Consider the following 18,795-nt stretch of genomic DNA (forward strand, 5'->3'; position numbering starts at 1 on the left):
CATCTTCTTATCAAATTGCTAGTTTGTTCGAGTTAGGAAGCTAAATCACATCAAAATGTCTCATATATTTAATTTATTTAAGTTCATTTACAAGATACAAAAATGGAATTTCAAATGATTTAAATTGCATGAGTGTTTTTTTCCGGCTTACACAACAAATACTGAATAGAATTGAATTGTGTGTGTTTGATATTATAGTTCAGAGTGTTTTTTGCTTAAAAATATATCAAAATAATTTTTTTTTTATTTTTGATATCCGCACATTAAAATCATTGAAAAACACTAAAAAATATCAATTTAATATATTTTAACTATAATACATTGTTAAAATACATTTCATAACAGAAAACATCGCGGGTGTTCGAGAGTGTGGTAGCGGTTGCTTTTTAAAGTGTTTTTCATTCCAAAACACATTAAAATAATTTTTTTAAAAAATTATTTTTGACATCAGCACATTAATGATATAAAAATATCAAAAATATATTAATTTAAAACAAAACTAAAAATAATTTTTTTTTAAATTTCTTCAAAATCACTTTTCAAACAAAGTTCTTGAAACGAAGTGAGAGACATTTGGTATAAAAGCTTCTTTATTTAATTTTTGGCCTTTTATGCCAATCTCCTCCCGTCTTTGGTGTTTTCTTTTGCTTCCCTTGTGGTGTACGTCCTCACTTCAGCTCACATTGAATTTATCATCTCGTTCGCTCACCCTCTTTCTGTTTTATATAAAAAAGTTCTCTCCCCCTTCCTCTCCGGTGGTCCACCTATAATATATATAGTGGAATTACATGTCAACAATTCTTCCTGGCTTGGTTAGGCATTATTGATGTCCTTGCGGTCCTGGCAATGGATAAGTGGAGCTTTTTCTCTGGTATATCAATTTGCGTCCTTTTGAATTTTGCATCAGTTGAAGCAGCTCCAAAGGGCTCGCTTATCACAGGATTGCCTGGTTTCAATAGCGTTTTCCCATCAAATCACTACTCAGGGCAAGTTAATTTTCCCTTAACTTGTTTGGTTTTTATCATCTAGTTGTATCCAGTGAAAATACTTTTACTGATTAACGGAATCTGCCGTGAGTTTTGATAGAAATATTAACTGTTATTCAAATCTCAACTTGTAGCTATATAACCTTCGATGATAAGAATCTTTTCTACTACTTCATTGTTTCCGAGAGAAATCCATCCAAAGATCCCGTGGTTCTGTGGCTTAATGGCGGGCCTGGATGCTCTAGCTTCGACGGCTTCGTATATGAACATGGTAAGCCTTTGTCCATCAACCACCAAGATTTTACTCTGTTTCATTCTTTTATATACTTTCTTCATCATTTTAGATTGATTTACTTATATATATTATTGCATTTAAGTCTGTAGCTAGGTTTTATAGTATTTTGCGATCACAAATTAAACCCTTTAGGTTTTTGTTTCCTAATATTTTCTCTGGGCTTGAATAATAGTAATAATATATATATAAAGTTCATCCAATAGAATTACTTCGCTAGTTTGGGAGGATGGGGATATGGTAATGCATCACAACCTCAACTTTTAAAGATTGAGAGAGACATCTTGTTTTTCAAATTTATTTTCGTGGATGTTTTTAATTACTCGTATTAATCTGGACTTTATGACAAGGAACTGTTTCCTCGTTGATAACGACGGATTAGGTCCAAAGATTGATCAGTTCACACCGAATTGGCTTTTTAAAGTCTTTTCTCTCTCAGAGACTCGAATCACAAGTTGCCTAAATGGCTATCAACACCATGCACCACTGAGAACCATTCTCGGTGGCGCATGTAAATGCTCTACAAACTAACTATTTAGGCCAAGGATTCATTACAATCCTGTTTTGTGATGATGATATAAAAAACAAAGACGAGGGCCCAACGCTTTGGCCTTTCTGCTGTGGTTTTAGTGAAGAACAAGTGCTTCCCCCCCGTGTGTGTGGGGGCACACACACAGCACACAGCGCACACACAAATCAAATACATGCTTCCCATATATTGATGCTGATAAAAGCTACAAATTACTTCAAATAATTTGGAGAAAAAAGTAAGTACTGTGTAATAAGAAAGAACAAGACAAGCTCTTTCAAGGGAAAAAGAAGAAGAAGACTTTGCTTTGACATCTGCTTTCGTTGTCCATCTCATTCATGGAATGGACAATCTAGGATCATATGTCTGATCTAAACACAACCGCAACAATATTCTAAGAGCACATCAAACAAGCCTAAACGCAAGAGCACGAAAGATCTAGATCATAAAAGAAGAAAACACAGAGAAAGAAAGGAAGAGGTCACGAGTTAAGGAGAAATAGGAGGGGGAAAGGATCTTTTCACCATAGGCAGCGAAGATGATTTTTTGCCATATTGGGAGAGCCAAGGAAAGTGGATAGAGCTATGTTCCTTTTTATGCCATCTTTTTTTTTTGTTCTCCAAAATTATTTCCTTTTTATTTCATTTCTAGGTTCCGTTGATGAAAATATATACAAAATATAATTTAGAAAAAACAAATGATTTGGACGTGTCATGGTCTTTAATTAATAGAATTAATGATGTTAAACAAATGTTAGTGGGTGTTTGTGTATGATTTAGCCAATAATATAATATATTGAAAGAAATTAATTAACTAAACTATTATATGCTTTAAAGATATAAAAGCTAACTTGAGGTCGTGTGTAACTCAACTGTTCAGGTTTTAGGTTTGTTCTCTTAGAGGTCATCAATTCAAGTCCAACAAATCCCAAGCTTATTAGAGGTTTATATAATTGTTAACTTTAAGGCTCGTGAGATTAGTCAAAGCACGTACAAGTTAGCTCAAACATCAACGTTAATAAAAAAAATAAAAAAGATATAATTTATCATGGGTAAAACTTCAATTATATAATATAGAATTACATACAAACAAACATATAATCCCCATTTTCTTTTCTTGATTCAATATTTAAGAGTAACCTCAGATTAGTTTATGCATTAACCAGCATTAAATTTTCTTTTCTTGGTTCCTTTTCATTGGAATATCTGCAGGGCCATTCAATTTTGAAGAAGGGAAACCTAAAGGAAGCCTGCCAATATTGCATCTCAACCCGTACAGCTGGTCCAAGGTCATAACTTTAATAGTTCTATTGAATTCTTTTAATTTGTTTTTTTAATTTTATCCTCTTAATTATAGTTCGATTATATTTTCTCTTAACTTTATATTATTGTAATTATTTTAAATAGGTTTCAAACATTATTTATCTGGACTCTCCCTGCGGGGTTGGCATGTCTTACTCCAAAAACCAAAGCAAATATATAAACGATGACCTGCAAACGGCTGCTGATACGCATAGTTTTCTCCTCCAGGTAATTTAAGTTCATCGACAAACGCAAGACCAGCTAGGAAAATAAAAGAAAACAACTTATCTTTAATTATATATATTATAGAGGTGGATTTAGGATCAATGTGCGAAAACTAGTTCAAAAATACTATGAAATTCTGTACATAAAGGGTTTTTTTTTTTAATTAATTATTTCAGCTCTAAGATTTGTTTGTTTTGCAATATAGTGGTTTCAGCTATATCCAGAGTTCGTCGACAATCAATTTTACATCTCGGGAGAGTCATATGCTGGGATTTACGTGCCTACACTTTCTGCTGAAGTGGTGAAAGGTGTCTCGATCGCTTGTAGCATTGACAATTCAAAATATATTAATTTTTATTTATTTTTATTTATTTTTATATTGGTATATGAAAACTATAAAAAAAAAACAATAAAAAAGGGGTAATATGGTTGCTATTTTTTTAAAAAAAGTGTACAACTTTGCTTTCATTTGCAGGAATACAGGCAGGTCAAGATCCTGTCATCAACTTCAAGGTAATAAGAAAATGCCGACGGCGACAAGCAGGGCCGATTCAAATAAATGGTGAAACTGCTAATCGCAGGTGCAATTCTTTATGCAGGGCTACCTGATAGGAAATGGAGTGTCCCACAGCCAATTTGAGGGGTTGAGTGCTCTTGTCCCTTTTACACATGGGATGGGCCTTGTCTCCGACGACATTTTCGAGGTAAGAAAATCACATTTCATTTTATTTTTCCTCATCTGGCACTATTAACAAAAACAATAAATAGCTTATATATATATAAGACTATTCATTGTGAAAGTTAAATTACATTTTTTTTTTCTTGTTGTGTGGTTTTTTTTTTAATTTTATCAATTAAAAATTGAATTTTATAAATATTTTTATTTGTTATACTTCCTAGTCTAATAACTTAAGTTATGAGTTTAAAAAGTTAATACAGATTCATATTTTGTTTTGAGCTTATTTTTTTTATTTTATCATTTGATATTATTTTTTAAAAAAATTTGGTTTTGTCATTATTTTTAATTTTTTTTCTATTAATTTATCTCAACCTCATGACGTATGCCATGAGTTTTGTAAGATTTTTTTTAATATAGTTTTTTTAAAATAATTTGTGTGAATATTTTTGAAGTTATTATTCTGCTTGATCTATTATTTTATATGGATGAACTTTATTTTTAAAGATATAAAATATTTATTTTTAGATGATATTTATAATATATGCAACCTTACATGATAAGTTTTTTCCTTTTATTTTATTCAATTATTTTCATGTGTATGTATATTTCTATTATCGTTTAATTTAATAAAAGAATGATTTTAATAAATAAATTCGGTAAACATATTTAGGTAAATGTTCTATGTTGCAAACCAAATATCTCGGTCTACAATTATCTCTTAATTTTTTTGATATTGTTTTTAGTTATTGTTAATGATTATTTATTTACACAAATGGTTATTGATTTAGTTAATTAAGTGTTTGTATTGACCAAATATCTTGGTTTACAATTATCTCTTTATTTTTTCAGTTTTGCTTTTAGTTATTATTAATGATTTTTGTTTTCATTTATTTACATAGATGATTGTTGATTTTATTTTATAAAGTGCTTGCATACAACTTTTCGATTAAATTTAGATTTTTTATGTTAAAAAACACATCAAAAAAACTTGTGCGTCTAATGTTTTTTGAAAAAGAAATGTGTGACGCAATAAAGCGCAAGTGAAGTAGCTAATTATATTATTGCATTGCGTGATGTTTCATATATCCTTCCTTCCTTCGGGACATTAGAGAATTGAAATCTAATAGTTTCAATTATACAATGAAAATTTTAAATTATGTTTACCTTTCCCAAATCATTCTTTAATTAGTTGATGCAGCCGATCATGGAAACTCTTGCAGGAAGTTGAACGTGCTTGCAAAGGGAATTATCAAAATGCAAGTGATAGTTGCTATAATAGTATTGGTAAAATTGACCAAGTAAGATGATGTTGTTCTCTTACCCTTTTAATAGCTGTGATTTCAGTATCTCAAGCAAGTTAATCAAATTTTGGTACCTTCGGTTTCTTCTCAGGCTCTCTCGGGGCTAAACATTTATGACATCCTTGAGCCTTGTTACCACGATCCAGCGTCCGATCAACATGCAAAAGGAAACACAAGCTCAAATTTGCCGATTAGCTTCCAGCAATTGGGGGCAACTGACAGGCCTCTCAAGGTGAGGAAGAGAATGTTTGGCCGTGCATGGCCGCTTTGGGCGTTCGAAAAGGACGGTAATTTCCCATCGTGGTCGGAACTTGCCTTGCAAGGAAGTGTCCCATGTGTTGTAAGCCACTCAAAACCCTTTTAATAAGCCCTGGAAACTAATCTATATTGCGATCCTATTTGTTCTTACCAATTGTTTGCTATAAAACAGAACGACGAAGTCGCAACTACATGGCTAAATGACGAATCTGTTAGGACAGCAATTCATGCCGAGCCGGTAAGTTTTCCGAATTCACGATCTTGTTTTGAGATCCTGGCTGGCATGCATCTAGATTTGAATTAGCTTTCTTTTGTTTAATGTTCTTCTTGTCTCAAATGATAGAAATCCATCGCCGGACCTTGGCAAATATGCTCCGACAGAATAGATTATAGATACGGTGCTGGAAGCATGCTTCCATACCATAAAAATCTTACCGCCCAAGGATATCGAGCCCTTATTTACAGGTAATGTACTCGTCTTTGATAAAATCGATTTTTTAAACTTAATATAATAATCTAAGTTTTTCAATCAAGATAGCGTTTAATTAAGTTTAACTCATCATGCTTTAAATTTGCTCCTTACAGAGTTAGTTCGTTCGAGAGTTAGTTCGAATCTTATAAATCTCAGGACCAATAAAAACTTACAAAGTTATTAATTTTAAAGTCCATAAAATTAGTTGAGGTGTATATAAACTATTCCAAACAATTATATTAATAATAATAAAAAAAATAGTAAAATATTGATGTTTTTTATTATCATAGCTAATGCTCTTGAATTTCTACGCTCTTTTTTTTTTTATGAATAATTCGTATTCTCTTTTTCTAACTAAAACTAAACCATAACAATATATATATTTAAATATTTCAAGGATCTAAAGTGATTTCATTTACAGATACAAAAGTCTTTTAAGTTTGAGGGAGTTCTCCAATTATACTCAATGAACATTAATTGGATGCTGTTCTTCTTTTGCTCATAGAAATCCTTCTGTTCTCCTCCTTTTGTTTCCACAATTTCGGGAAAAAAATAAAAGTAATTATTGTTCTTAGTCTGTGAAAATCTAATTTTTATTTACTTTACATACAGTGGAGACCATGATATGTGCGTGCCATTCACTGGTACGCAAGCGTGGACAAGGTCACTTGGATACAAGATAATAGATGAATGGAGGTCTTGGATGTCTAACGATCAAGTTGCCGGGTAAAATTATTGTTATCAAATCAGTATTATAATTGTTTGTTTTTGTATTTGAAAAGTATTTTAATTTATTTTACTTTAAATTAATATTATTTTACTGTTTTTTGGATGATTTTAGTTTGTTGATGTTAAAAATAAAATTTTAAAAAAATAATATTATTTTACTGTGTAACTAATACTCTTTCGTCGTGGCTGAATTTTATTTTTATGTTTATTTTTACTGTTACAGATACTTGCAAGGATATGACAATAACCTAACCTTTCTCACCATCAAGGTATGAAAACCTCATCTCCTCACTATAATAATTTTCGGATGCACATCAACCAATTCAAAATTAAGCGTTCTCGCAAACTTTATTTTTAAAAAATAAAAATGAAAAATGAAAGCTTGTCATTCATTAAAAAACCAAAATAGAAGGAGATAATTGATAAAAAAAAATATTAAATTAATGTTTTTTATATGATTGGTTAAAAAAGAGTCTATTAATAAAACCTTTTTGAAGAATTTTTGTATAACAAATTTACATGTTGCCAGGGGATGTTTGAAAATATGATAGCGGTTGTTTTTTAAAGTGCCTTTTGTTTTGAAATATATTAAAATAATATATATTTTTTATTTTTTAAAAATTATTTTTGACATCAGCACATCAAAGCATATCAATACGATTTGAAAACACAAAAAAAATAAAATCTGAAGTAAATATAAAATATAAAAAAAATAATTTTTTTTAAAATACTTTTAAAATGTAAAAATAAACTGATTCTAAACAAATAATTTATATCATCGTAACGTGGATAGGAGAGATCCTTGATGTCCATGAACTCTACCATTAGGCTCCTTCCAGAATCCATATAAAACAGCACACCAAGCTAATCTCAAGAAAGAAGAAAGAAAACACTTCTTCTAAAGGTTAGCTATTGTCGTTGCAGCATTCAAACCAAAGCCAAAATCATGAACAAGCCCTAATACATAAATTTTAGCTAATTAAAGGACCAGGTGAAGCCATTAATCCTGTCAATAAGATCTGAAGCTATTAATTCTTCTCAAGAACCTTCCTCCACGCCTAAGCACGGTTAATGAGGTCTTTAAAACACCAAATACTAAAAACTTTATACACTGCATGGTTTTTGTTCGCCATTAACCTTTTATATTTCTTGTAAAATACCCCAAGTGAGGGTTAATTAAAGTGTTATTAAAAGGTGTCTTCTTCAGTGCCATTATCTATGATAACAAATGTCACTTTGCTTAACCCTGATGGATAGCTTAGCTTGTCAAGTCTTGAGTTTGTTTATCAATGATCACTGAGATTAGTTGAGTATGCGTAAGCTGACCCGAACATTCACGTTAATAAAAAAAAATCTCACCCTACTTTATAATTAAATTGATCATCTGAATATAACTATAAAGGGAAAAAAATACCAATAATTTGATTTTTCGTATGATAAATGAACGACACGTAGAATGGCATGAACAATATATAATATATTTCATCAACAATGTTGAGATATATCCTAGACTCAATTCCAAGGTACTTTGGATTATAATTGCAAAACATTTAAGCACACTATTAATAATATGATGAAGTGATTTTGAATATGGTTGATTATTACCTCTATAGCCTTTGTTCACAGAAAAAAAAATTATAATTGTTAGTATTTAAGTCGTGTAATGTGAAAGGCTACAAATTTTATTATTTAATTATAAAATGCAATCTTTTTGCACAGGGGGCAGGGCATACAGTTCCTGAATACAAACCACGAGAGTCGTTGGATTTCTTCAATCGTTGGTTGGATGGAAAGCCAATATAAAAATTAGGGGATTGAATAATTGAGGTCTTAGTATACACATATTCTGATTTTGTGTTATCTTCTTTTATATAATAAAATGAACTCTTTTTTTTTTATTTTTATATGATTTTTTTAAAGGAAACCTATTTAATAAGGGTTACAATTGTGGATGTTGAATTAATTTATACCAAGCTAACATACGTTGAAGGACAAGTTCCTGCATAATCTTATATTATACATTTACAACTACACACTATGTTGCAAACTTGCAATAAACATATGCGTCTGTTAATATACGTAATCTTCTTCCTCCTTTCCCCTTATCATTTCCTTCTATCCTTTTCTTCCCCTCTAGCTTCTCTATCTTTCCCTTCTATCCTTCCCTCATTCTCTTCTTTTTCTTCCCCTTAGGCTCGAGTGAGCCAAAGGGTGAGCTTGATTGTGTTTTGTTTTTTTTCCTTTTTTCCTTTCTTTCTTTCTCTTCCCCCCCCCCCTCTCAAGCTCAATTGGGCCAATAGATAGGCCTTGTTGGCCTTCCCTCATTTGTTGCCTCCTAGTTTTTAAAAATGCATACATTTTGAAAATTGTTTTTTTTGTTGTTCTTATTTTATGTCATAAAGTAAGAGTGTGCTTAAACATGTATATAAATTACATTTTTAATGGAGATTTTTTATAGAGGTCGTTTTGATAGAGAATTTTATGGAGAACTTTCATCAAGACTTTCTTGTTGCTTAAGGATTTTTTTAAGTTTGTGAGTAAAGTGACTATTTGTGAAGACTTTTGTCGTCTAGGCTTGTATGAAGATTTGTTTTATACCTAGGAAAGGAAGAAATTTCATGAAGTCCACTTTTGCTAGGGGTGAAGAATACCATGAAGAAAATACTATAATGAATGTTTTAGGGAGGTTATTGTATGAAGATTTGGATGGAGATTTTATTTGGAGATATGGAGATCAATACTTTTTTTAAGAATATTTTGAAATCAAGCCAGATTGTCTAGTACCCGAATAGAGATCATATTGTACCCGAGTTGGTAATTGTACATGACTAAATGGAAATGTTCGTAACCAGAAGAGTTATTTTTCTCCTAATAAAAAATCATAAAGAGACTTCGTATAGAGATATGAAAATGATCAACATTGTGGATAAAAACATAACATGGACTCATTAGAGAGACAATATTATGAAAAGTTCAAATGATTTGCTTATGCAATAGAGATACAATTCTTGAAAATTATTTCATCTCAGGTAATGCATTGCAAGTTGTGTCGATCTATTTTCTTCTTTGTTCGGGTTGTATTTCTTTCATTAAAAATTATTGGAGGTAACCTTTAGAAATCAATATTTCCATCTTTTTTTAGGGCATAATAGTCCTTTGTATCATACCAATTGTTATAACGAACAAGACAAAATTTATTAGAGTTTTGTATATTTACATTGCTTGAATATTGCACAAATTCTCTACTTTTATTGGAAGCCAACACCTAAGTATGTATGGTGGTTAGAGATATCATTATGAGCATATGAGAATATCAACCAATCATGAATGGAACCTTTTAAGTTCTTTTTAGATGCTATAGGCCTATGAGGAAATCGATGTTGCTTGGGAGATTCTTTTTTTTTTTTTTTTATCATTGAACCCAATGGTTTTCTTACTTGGTAACAATCGCCTTCTCTATTAAAATGTGGTTTTCCATTATCTTTTTAACTTTTAAAAGAGCTTATAATCATTTTTATAAAGTATAATTGTGGACACCATTAATCAAAGTCTTAATGGTAATGAGTTCATGTAGACATTCCATATTGAGTGTTTCCTTATTAAATGTTTATTGATATGCTTTGATGCTCTTATATTCTTATTATGTGATAACGAATAGCTCAATTATGCTTTTTTTTTAAATTGGTATACTAGTACTAAAATAGGAGATAAGTTTTACATAGAGATTATGAAAGTCAATGATAGTTGGGTTTTAGGCTATGGTATCATGCCCAATAGACTCGTGGAAAGTCATTGAAAAGATTTTGAACATGGTATCGCAATCTTGTATTACAATCTCCAGGTTGCTTTATATTTTTTTTTACGAGTTCTATTGGGTCTATAAGTTCATCATAATTGTCTTATTTCTTTTTCGTGGACACATAATGTTTGGAGAGATAGGTGTGAAAACCTTCAAGTTATGTTTATATTGCATTCCAATATATATAATTTGACAAATAGATATCAAAATTGCATTCCAATATATATATATATATATATATATATATATATATATATATTGGATTTTGGCAAATTTTATAATTATGGTATGCAACTATAGTTTGCATAATCCTTATGGATTTTGGCATAGTTATTAGTGAGAAGATTTTATCAAAGTCAACTTCTTATGTTTGTTTGCAACTTTTATCAACTAGTCAATTATTGTATGCATATACATTACCATCCATGTTAGTCTTTCTTTTAAAAACCTAATTCCATCTAATGAGTTCTATCCCTTCACGTGGATCGACCAACGACTATACCTAGTTGGTGTACATGAAATCCATTTTAGGTTTTATGACATTTCATGAAATCAATATCAGATATCACTTCCATATAGTTGGTAGGCTCATCATTTCTAACTTCCATGAGAAATCAATATCACATTGGTGCATGATGTGTCATACCATATCTATGGAGTTATTGTGTTTCTTGAACTTTTTACTGAACATCTAATGTTGTAGCTTCAAGCTTGGGTTTCATTTGGATGTCGATTTGTGGTTCTTACATTTCAAGTTCTATTTTCATCCTAATGCTCCTGTTAAGAATAAGTTATCTCTGAAAAGATAGTATTTTTTAGACAAAAACATTTCACTTAACGAGCCGGAAAAAATAATATTCAACTATTTTTTCGGATCCCACAAACGTATATTTATGCAATTTAGCTCCTAACTTTTTAGATATGATACACTTCACATAAGCATCACATCCCCAAATATCTAAATATGATAAGTTTGATCTTATACCTTTTTATATCATATATGGATTCTTATCAACAGATTTTATTGAAACTCTAATTAAAAATAAATGGCAGTTTATAAGGCTTAGCCCTAGAAAATATGATTTAAGATCTATATAACTCATAATGGACCGAACCATATCCAATGGGTGTGATTTATCATTTTAGAAACTTTATTTATATTGTGATTTTTCAAGAAGTATTCATTGTGAGAGAATTTTATTTTTTTAGATTATCTTAAAATTCCTAGCTCAAATATTCTTCACCTTGATGTGATTGAAGTGTCTTAATATTCTTTATAGTTTATGTTTTAACTTTATTTATGAATTCTTTGAACCTATTAAATGATTCAAAGTTGTATTTTGTTAAATAGGAATTACCATATTTATGATGGTCATTAATAAATGAGATGAACATAGATTTTCATGCGATAGGTGTATGTATTAGACTAACCAATTCATTATTTTTTTTTAATCTTTCTTGTAAAAACATTTTCATGATCTTACACAATAACAAGTTTCATGTGTTTCATAATCAAAATGATCAAAATATTCTTTTATGTAATTTAGTGATTCTTATTTTATTGATATGAACTAGTCTATAATGCCATAAATATGATAAATTTTGTTATCCTAAATTAATGTTCTAGCTATTGATATTGAGTATGGGCATATGAAAATCAAATATATACAAGCTATTTGTATAAATACTAGATTTATAATAAATATTGTTATTATAAAAGGAATAATATATGTCCTTAATAATAAATTTAAATTCATTTAAAGCTAAATAAAAAATTGATATACTGTATCTAGAAAGTATTGAAATAAAATAATAATTGTGAAGTTCTAGTATCAACTTACTAAGAAAAGTAAGATAATAAGGTCTTAGAGTTAACATAATAACTCTCGTTCCATTACAAACTCGTAGGTCCGTTTCACCTTTATGCAACGTCTTACTTCTCTTTAGTTATTACATATTCGTGCAAATATGAAAACAATATTCAATATGTAATACCTATGAACTATTATGTGAAGTAGAAAGATAATTTTCAATCATAAATATACCTGAAGTATAGAATTCAATAACCTTATTAGATTTCAAGGTTGTAAGATACCTTTTGCATTTCCTATTCTAATAACCTTCTTTGCCACAATAATGATAAGTACCCTTTTATTTTTTGTCTTTCTTAATGGTCTTACTAAGTTTTAGTGTTTTAGACGGAGAGCCTTTATGCTTTTGGTGATTAGCCTTAGAAAAGTGAACTAGAGGAACAAAGTTGTTTCCTTTTTAAAGGTCATTTAAGCAATTTTAATCGTATTAAGCAATTATGGTAAAAAAAACTATCCAGCTTGTTGATGTGATAGTTCATGATGAACTGCAAAATGTATTAAGATAAAGCTTACAATATCAATTCAACACTTAACTAATGGTCTATGACGAAGCATAATTGGCTAAATATATTAATATATAAATTGTTTTTTAGAACATAGGTGTCTGTAGAGAAACATTTTATCATTTTATAGCGAAACAATTCTTTAAAGTCTTATACCTTTTTGTCTTACTAAAAGCATCAAAACGTTCTTTGAGATGCATAATTATAGTATTGGCTTCCATATTCTCATACTACATTTAAAGTTGATATGACATGCTAGATGACATCATATAAATAGTTTACCCATCATTATCAATATGATATTGATATTTAGTCTTAACTTTATCATCAACGTCCTCATCAATGACTAGAGGAATTGGATTTTCAAGAACATATGACCTGGATATATTTCACATTGCAGTATTGGTGCGAGATGTTTTATCCAGTTAATTTGTTAGCATTAAATGTGTTGCATAGGGATATATTGCTACTCATAGTGATTTATCAACCTATTCATATAAATATTGCACGTATTAGTTTCTTTTGTGTGTGTGTGTGTGTGTAAAGAGTTCTCACCTAATTTATCTTTAATCATTTTAATTAATTAATTAAAATGATTAAAGATAAATTAGGTGAGAACTCTTTATATGTGTGTGTGTGTGTGTGTGTGTGTGTAAGTGTCTCATTTGAACCATACAAGTTTAGTTAAGTAGGATCCAATTTCTTTAGAATTAAATAGTCGATTTAAGGCAACCTTGAGTAACTCAATAAATTAACCATAAATAGAAATCTCATTTTATACTTATAAAATTAGAAGCAACAAATCTTGTTCTTAACATGTATTTAATTTATTAACAATATATTTTTTTATTAATTAGGTCTTATGCTTTAGCATGACTAATATATCATTCACATCAATTATATATAAAACACACACACTTAGCATGTTATTATAATTGGATAATTATGGACATATTTAACTTAATTTTCTTGAGCCATTAAAGAGAATTAAATGGTCAAAACTTGTGTAGATACTGTGTCTTTAAAAGTTCTTGCAAGCACCATGAATGTATCATTTTGCACCACTTATTTACATAATTACATAAAAATTTTACATTCTAAAATAAAAACATGAGATGAATTAGATTAGAAAAGAACTTTTCATTCTATAAGAAAAATAGAGAAAAGACAGTGCAAACATTAGTATTACAACCATGATGCAGACACCTCCCAAGATATGCCAAAATCAGATTTAAATAGTTTTCAACTTGACATAACAAGAACTTGCTTTGGATAACCAAAGTTACACACAATGATCACTCTCGTCTTACGCCTATAAAAAAACATGAATTAGTAGTATATAAATCACAATGAAGTTGATCAATCATTTAAAGAGTTTGTAAGCTCAATTAAGAAATTAGTATGAGAATCACTCAACCACATAAAAGATAGCAAGAATACCAATTTATATATTAAAATAGTCTTCTAGTCCAACCTCAAAAAGTCTATACAAAAGAGTATTTATACTAGTAAGAATTCTAAGTCTGATAGGATATCCCTAATGAATATGGATAAACCTAATAAATAATAATAATTATAATAATAATCCAATGAACCTAAATTTAAATAAAAGCCCTAATATCTATAAAATGCCTAATAATAACTAAAATATAAACAAAACAATATCCTAACAAATTTAAATAAGACTTAAATCATTATCGTAATCTAGTAGCAGAATTAAAGCCCAAATTCAAATGAATGGTTCTCTCTTATCTTAATGAATTAGAAGGTGTTTCATATATTACTAGAAACTCATGGATTTTTACTTTCCAATACAACTAGAATTGCATTAAAATTATTTCTATAACTCCAGGTATGACCAAAACAGTAGTAAAATTTCAAAATTGGATAATTTGAATCTTTTTAATTCAATCTTTTTGTAATGTCTAAATGCCCATCTACAAGCCCTTATTGAATATAAATGAAATTAATCAAGACTTGTACTTTATTATTTAATATCTTTTTGAAGCCCATCTTAGCTATGTGTTTTGAAGAAATCCATTAAAAGTCTCTTTGAACCTCTCAGCTCTAAATCTTGTCATTGAACCAATTGAAAACCTCTTACGAATCTCATGGTGTTACTTGGATCATATAATTCTCTCTCTCCTTGAAAGGATTCTTCCTTTAATCATCACCTATATCAAATAAAAAGATATCAGAAATATTGAATGTAACACTAACATCATACTCATCTAGTAGATCCACTTTATAGGTATTGTCATTAATCATCAATACTGATTTGAAAAGGGACCATCTTGTCGAGGTATAAATTTTAATCTCCTTTGTTTAGGAAACCTTTCCTTCTTCATATGCACCTAAACCTAATCTTTTAGTTCAAACCTTACTAATTTTCATCCTTTATTAGCATTAAATACATATTGCTCATTTGTTTTCTCTATTTGTTGTTGTATATTTGCATTAAGTCTTTTAATCACCCGTGTTTTTTTATTACCATCAAGACTAACCATTTCATCAATAAGTAAAGGAATCAAATATATTGGTGTTAAAAGGATTAAAACCATAAAAAATTTCAAATGTTAAATAATCAGTAGTAGAATATACATTATGATTATATGAAAATTCAATAAATGACAAACAATCTTTTCAATTTTTAATATGCTTTTAAATTATAGTTCTTACTAATTGAGTTAAATTCATGTTTACTACTTCAACTTGACCATCTATTTATGGATGAAAAGTAGAGGGAAATAAATTTTTAGTTCCTATCTAACCTCGCAAAACCTTCTAAAAATAGTTCAAAAACTTAACATCTTAATTAGACACAATACTTCTTAGAACACCATGTAATCGAACTAACTCCTTAAAAAGTAAATTTATTATATTCATTGCATCATTAGTTTTATGGCAAGTAATGAAATACATCATCCTAGAAAATCTATCTATAAAACAAATATATGGTCTCTTCCTTTCCTTAAACTAGGTAAACCCAAAATAAAATCCATAGAAATATCAACCCAAGGTTTTTTAGGAACAAGTAAAGGTGTATAAAAATCATGAGGCATCACTTTAAACTTAGCTTGTTTACATATTATGCACCAACCACAAATTCTTTGCACATTTCTTTTTATATTATGCAAATAAAAATATTCATGTGAAATTTCTAAAGTCTTAGTAATCTCAAAGTGTCCCATTAATCTGCCACCATAAGCTTTCCTTACAAGTAATTCACATACTCAAATCCAAAAAATCTAGGATATAGTTAATTCGCATTAAACAATTAGGCACACATAATATTTTATCTTTAAATAAAAATCCATCATGTCTAAAAAACCCATTAGTTCCTGCAAGTTCCCATTAGAAATAAGTTTCACTAAAATGAGTATCATTAGGATATAATTATTTCACATACTCAAATCTTAAAAATCTAGTATTCAAAGTATTAAGAAGAACATACCTTAACAATAATGCAATTGCAACTATAATTTCCTTACCTTGCTTATATTTGATGACATATGAGAATTTCTCAATAAATTCCACTCACTTGGCATGTTTGCAATGCAACTTACCTTGGACTTTTCAAATGTCTCAAAAATTAGTTATCGGTATGAATCACAAACTTCTTAAGCAAAATGTAATGTTGTCAAGTATCCAAAATCCTTACTAATGCATATAACTCTTTATCTTATATTGAGTAGTTTAGAGTTTCTTTATTAAGCTTTTCACTTAAGTACATTATAGGGTTTTTATCTTGCATTAAAACAGCTCTAATACCTATACCTGAAGCAATCTCAAAAGTTTTTGTTGATGATTCTAGTTCCTTTTTGAATTGGAGTCAACCACTGAGATTTGATGAGGATGATGAAGAAGATGTTAAAGAAGATGATTTAGATGCAAAATTTATGGTTTGTGATGTCCATGAGATGAGAACCAAACTAGTTGTAGTTTCAAGAGTGATTTTAATGAAACACATTATAAAGGACGTTCCTCACATGTACTTGAGAAGAATTTTAGAATTGATGGGGTCAAAGTTGATGTTTTTGTACTTCAGATCAAAGTTATGAAATAAATTTCTAAATATTCTCTTAACAATAAAATTGGTTTTGATGGTTTTGTTGTTAGGGAGACTAAGCGTGATAAATATGATGTTTCTAATAATTAAATTATGAATGAGGGTTTAATTAGTTGTATAAGGCTTTTTGGAACATGAATAATGTGTTCAATGCTTGGAAGGTATTCATAAACTTCATTGGATGAAAGGTATTCGTAAAAATGCTCTAAAGGTATTGTGATTTTTTATTACTACACCTAAGGAGCAAATGGTGACTCTTGACTTAGTGGGATTTATGATGAATGGAGAGGATATTAAGGTTAAAAAAAAACTAAGACCACATGAACATTACTGATGTGTTAAAATTTTTAAAGACTTATTTTTTTATGTAAGACTTTTATTGCGTTTCTTTATTTTTAAATCCCCTGGTTTTATTAGGACTTTTATTTATTTTCTTTTATTTTTTGGTTTATTTAGGTTACTTTGTGGATTTATTTAAGGAGTTATAAACCTTATAAAGAGGCACACTACTTGAAATGAAATATTCAATAATTAAATTATGAATGAGGATTTCTGTGTGATCTTTTTTACGAAAAAAAATTATGTTATTATGTTTATTGTCTTTATTGTGTTATTTCTATTTGCTTTAGTTGGTATCAAAGTCTAACGATTTCTAGTAGCTAGTTATTGTGTGTTGTTAAATAATTATGGATAAAAGAAGTGGTTGTAGAATATGATGTGATTGTATAGCAAGGGATGAGGAGGTTTCTTCTTAAGAAAAAGATGTTCAGGAACTAATGATGGAAGACATACAAAGACAAATTATAGAATTAAAAAAAGATTATTAGAAATTGGTCATAGAAGACATGCACAAATAGATTGGAAAATCAACACGTTAGTTGGCAGGAGTGAGGAGCCAAAAGGAACATGAAAAGAGTGATCATAAATCTATAGCTAATTTTGAGAACCTATTTTAAAAGCATGAGTAAATAAAGCAACTTCTTGATCAAGATGAATATAATATTGAAACTTAAAGTTTTGATGATTCTAGTTTCTTTTTGAATTAGAGTCAACATTGCAATTCGATGAGGATGATGAAGATGATGTTAAAAAAGATGATTTAGATGTAAAATGTATGGTTTATGATGTTCATGAGATGAGAACCAAACTAGTTATAGTTTCAGAAGTGTTTTTAATGAAACATATTATAAAGGATGTTCCTCACATGTGTTTAAGGAGAATTTTAGAATTGATGGGGTTAATATTGATGTTCTTGTACTTCAGATAAAAGTTGTGAAATAAATTTTCAAATATTCTCCTAATGCTAAAATTGGTTTTATTGTTAGGGAGACTGAGCGTGATAAATATGATATTTCTAATAAAAAGTTGAGCACATGAAGAGTTGTAAACTCTTGATTGAGACAAAAATAATTTAAACTCGAGAACGAGTTCTTTTCAACCTAGGAATATTGATGTGGGAGGATTTTTAGGAAAATTTATTTGTTTTATTAGTTATTTTTATGTTTTTTTGTATTTAGTTTAGAAAATTTAAATAATATGCTTAATAAATTTATTTTTTCTAGTTTGGTCAGGACTTAATTTCTTTTATTTTATTTTCAAGTTTTCTAGTTTTTTAGGATTTTTATTGTTTTTCCTTTATTTTCGAGATTCCTAGTTTAGTTAGGTTATTTTTTATTTTATTTAAGAAGTTGTAAACTTTTTAGAGAACAACCTACTTAAAAATAAATATTTAGTAATAAAATTGTGAATTAGAGTTTCTATGTGATCTGTTTTTTTGAAAA

General features: G+C 29.2%; 1 protein-coding gene across 1 annotated transcript; it reads left to right on the forward strand.

Moving 5' to 3' along the window:
- Positions 1-607: 607 nt before the first annotated feature.
- LOC133667869 (serine carboxypeptidase-like 20) lies at positions 608-8,670 on the forward strand. Its single transcript, XM_062087555.1, has 14 exons — positions 608-986; positions 1,121-1,257; positions 3,019-3,095; positions 3,214-3,336; positions 3,539-3,641; positions 3,809-3,846; positions 3,933-4,037; positions 5,233-5,310; positions 5,405-5,653; positions 5,744-5,809; positions 5,915-6,036; positions 6,656-6,769; positions 6,996-7,041; positions 8,492-8,670. The coding sequence occupies exons 1-14, from the start codon at positions 847-849 to the stop codon at positions 8,573-8,575; spliced, it is 1,482 nt and encodes a 493-aa protein (XP_061943539.1). The 5' UTR covers positions 608-846; the 3' UTR covers positions 8,576-8,670.
- Positions 8,671-18,795: the final 10,125 nt, after the last annotated feature.

This window comes from Populus nigra, chromosome 11 (assembly GCF_951802175.1).
Source record: "Populus nigra chromosome 11, ddPopNigr1.1, whole genome shotgun sequence".
Taxonomy (NCBI): domain Eukaryota; kingdom Viridiplantae; phylum Streptophyta; class Magnoliopsida; order Malpighiales; family Salicaceae; genus Populus; species Populus nigra.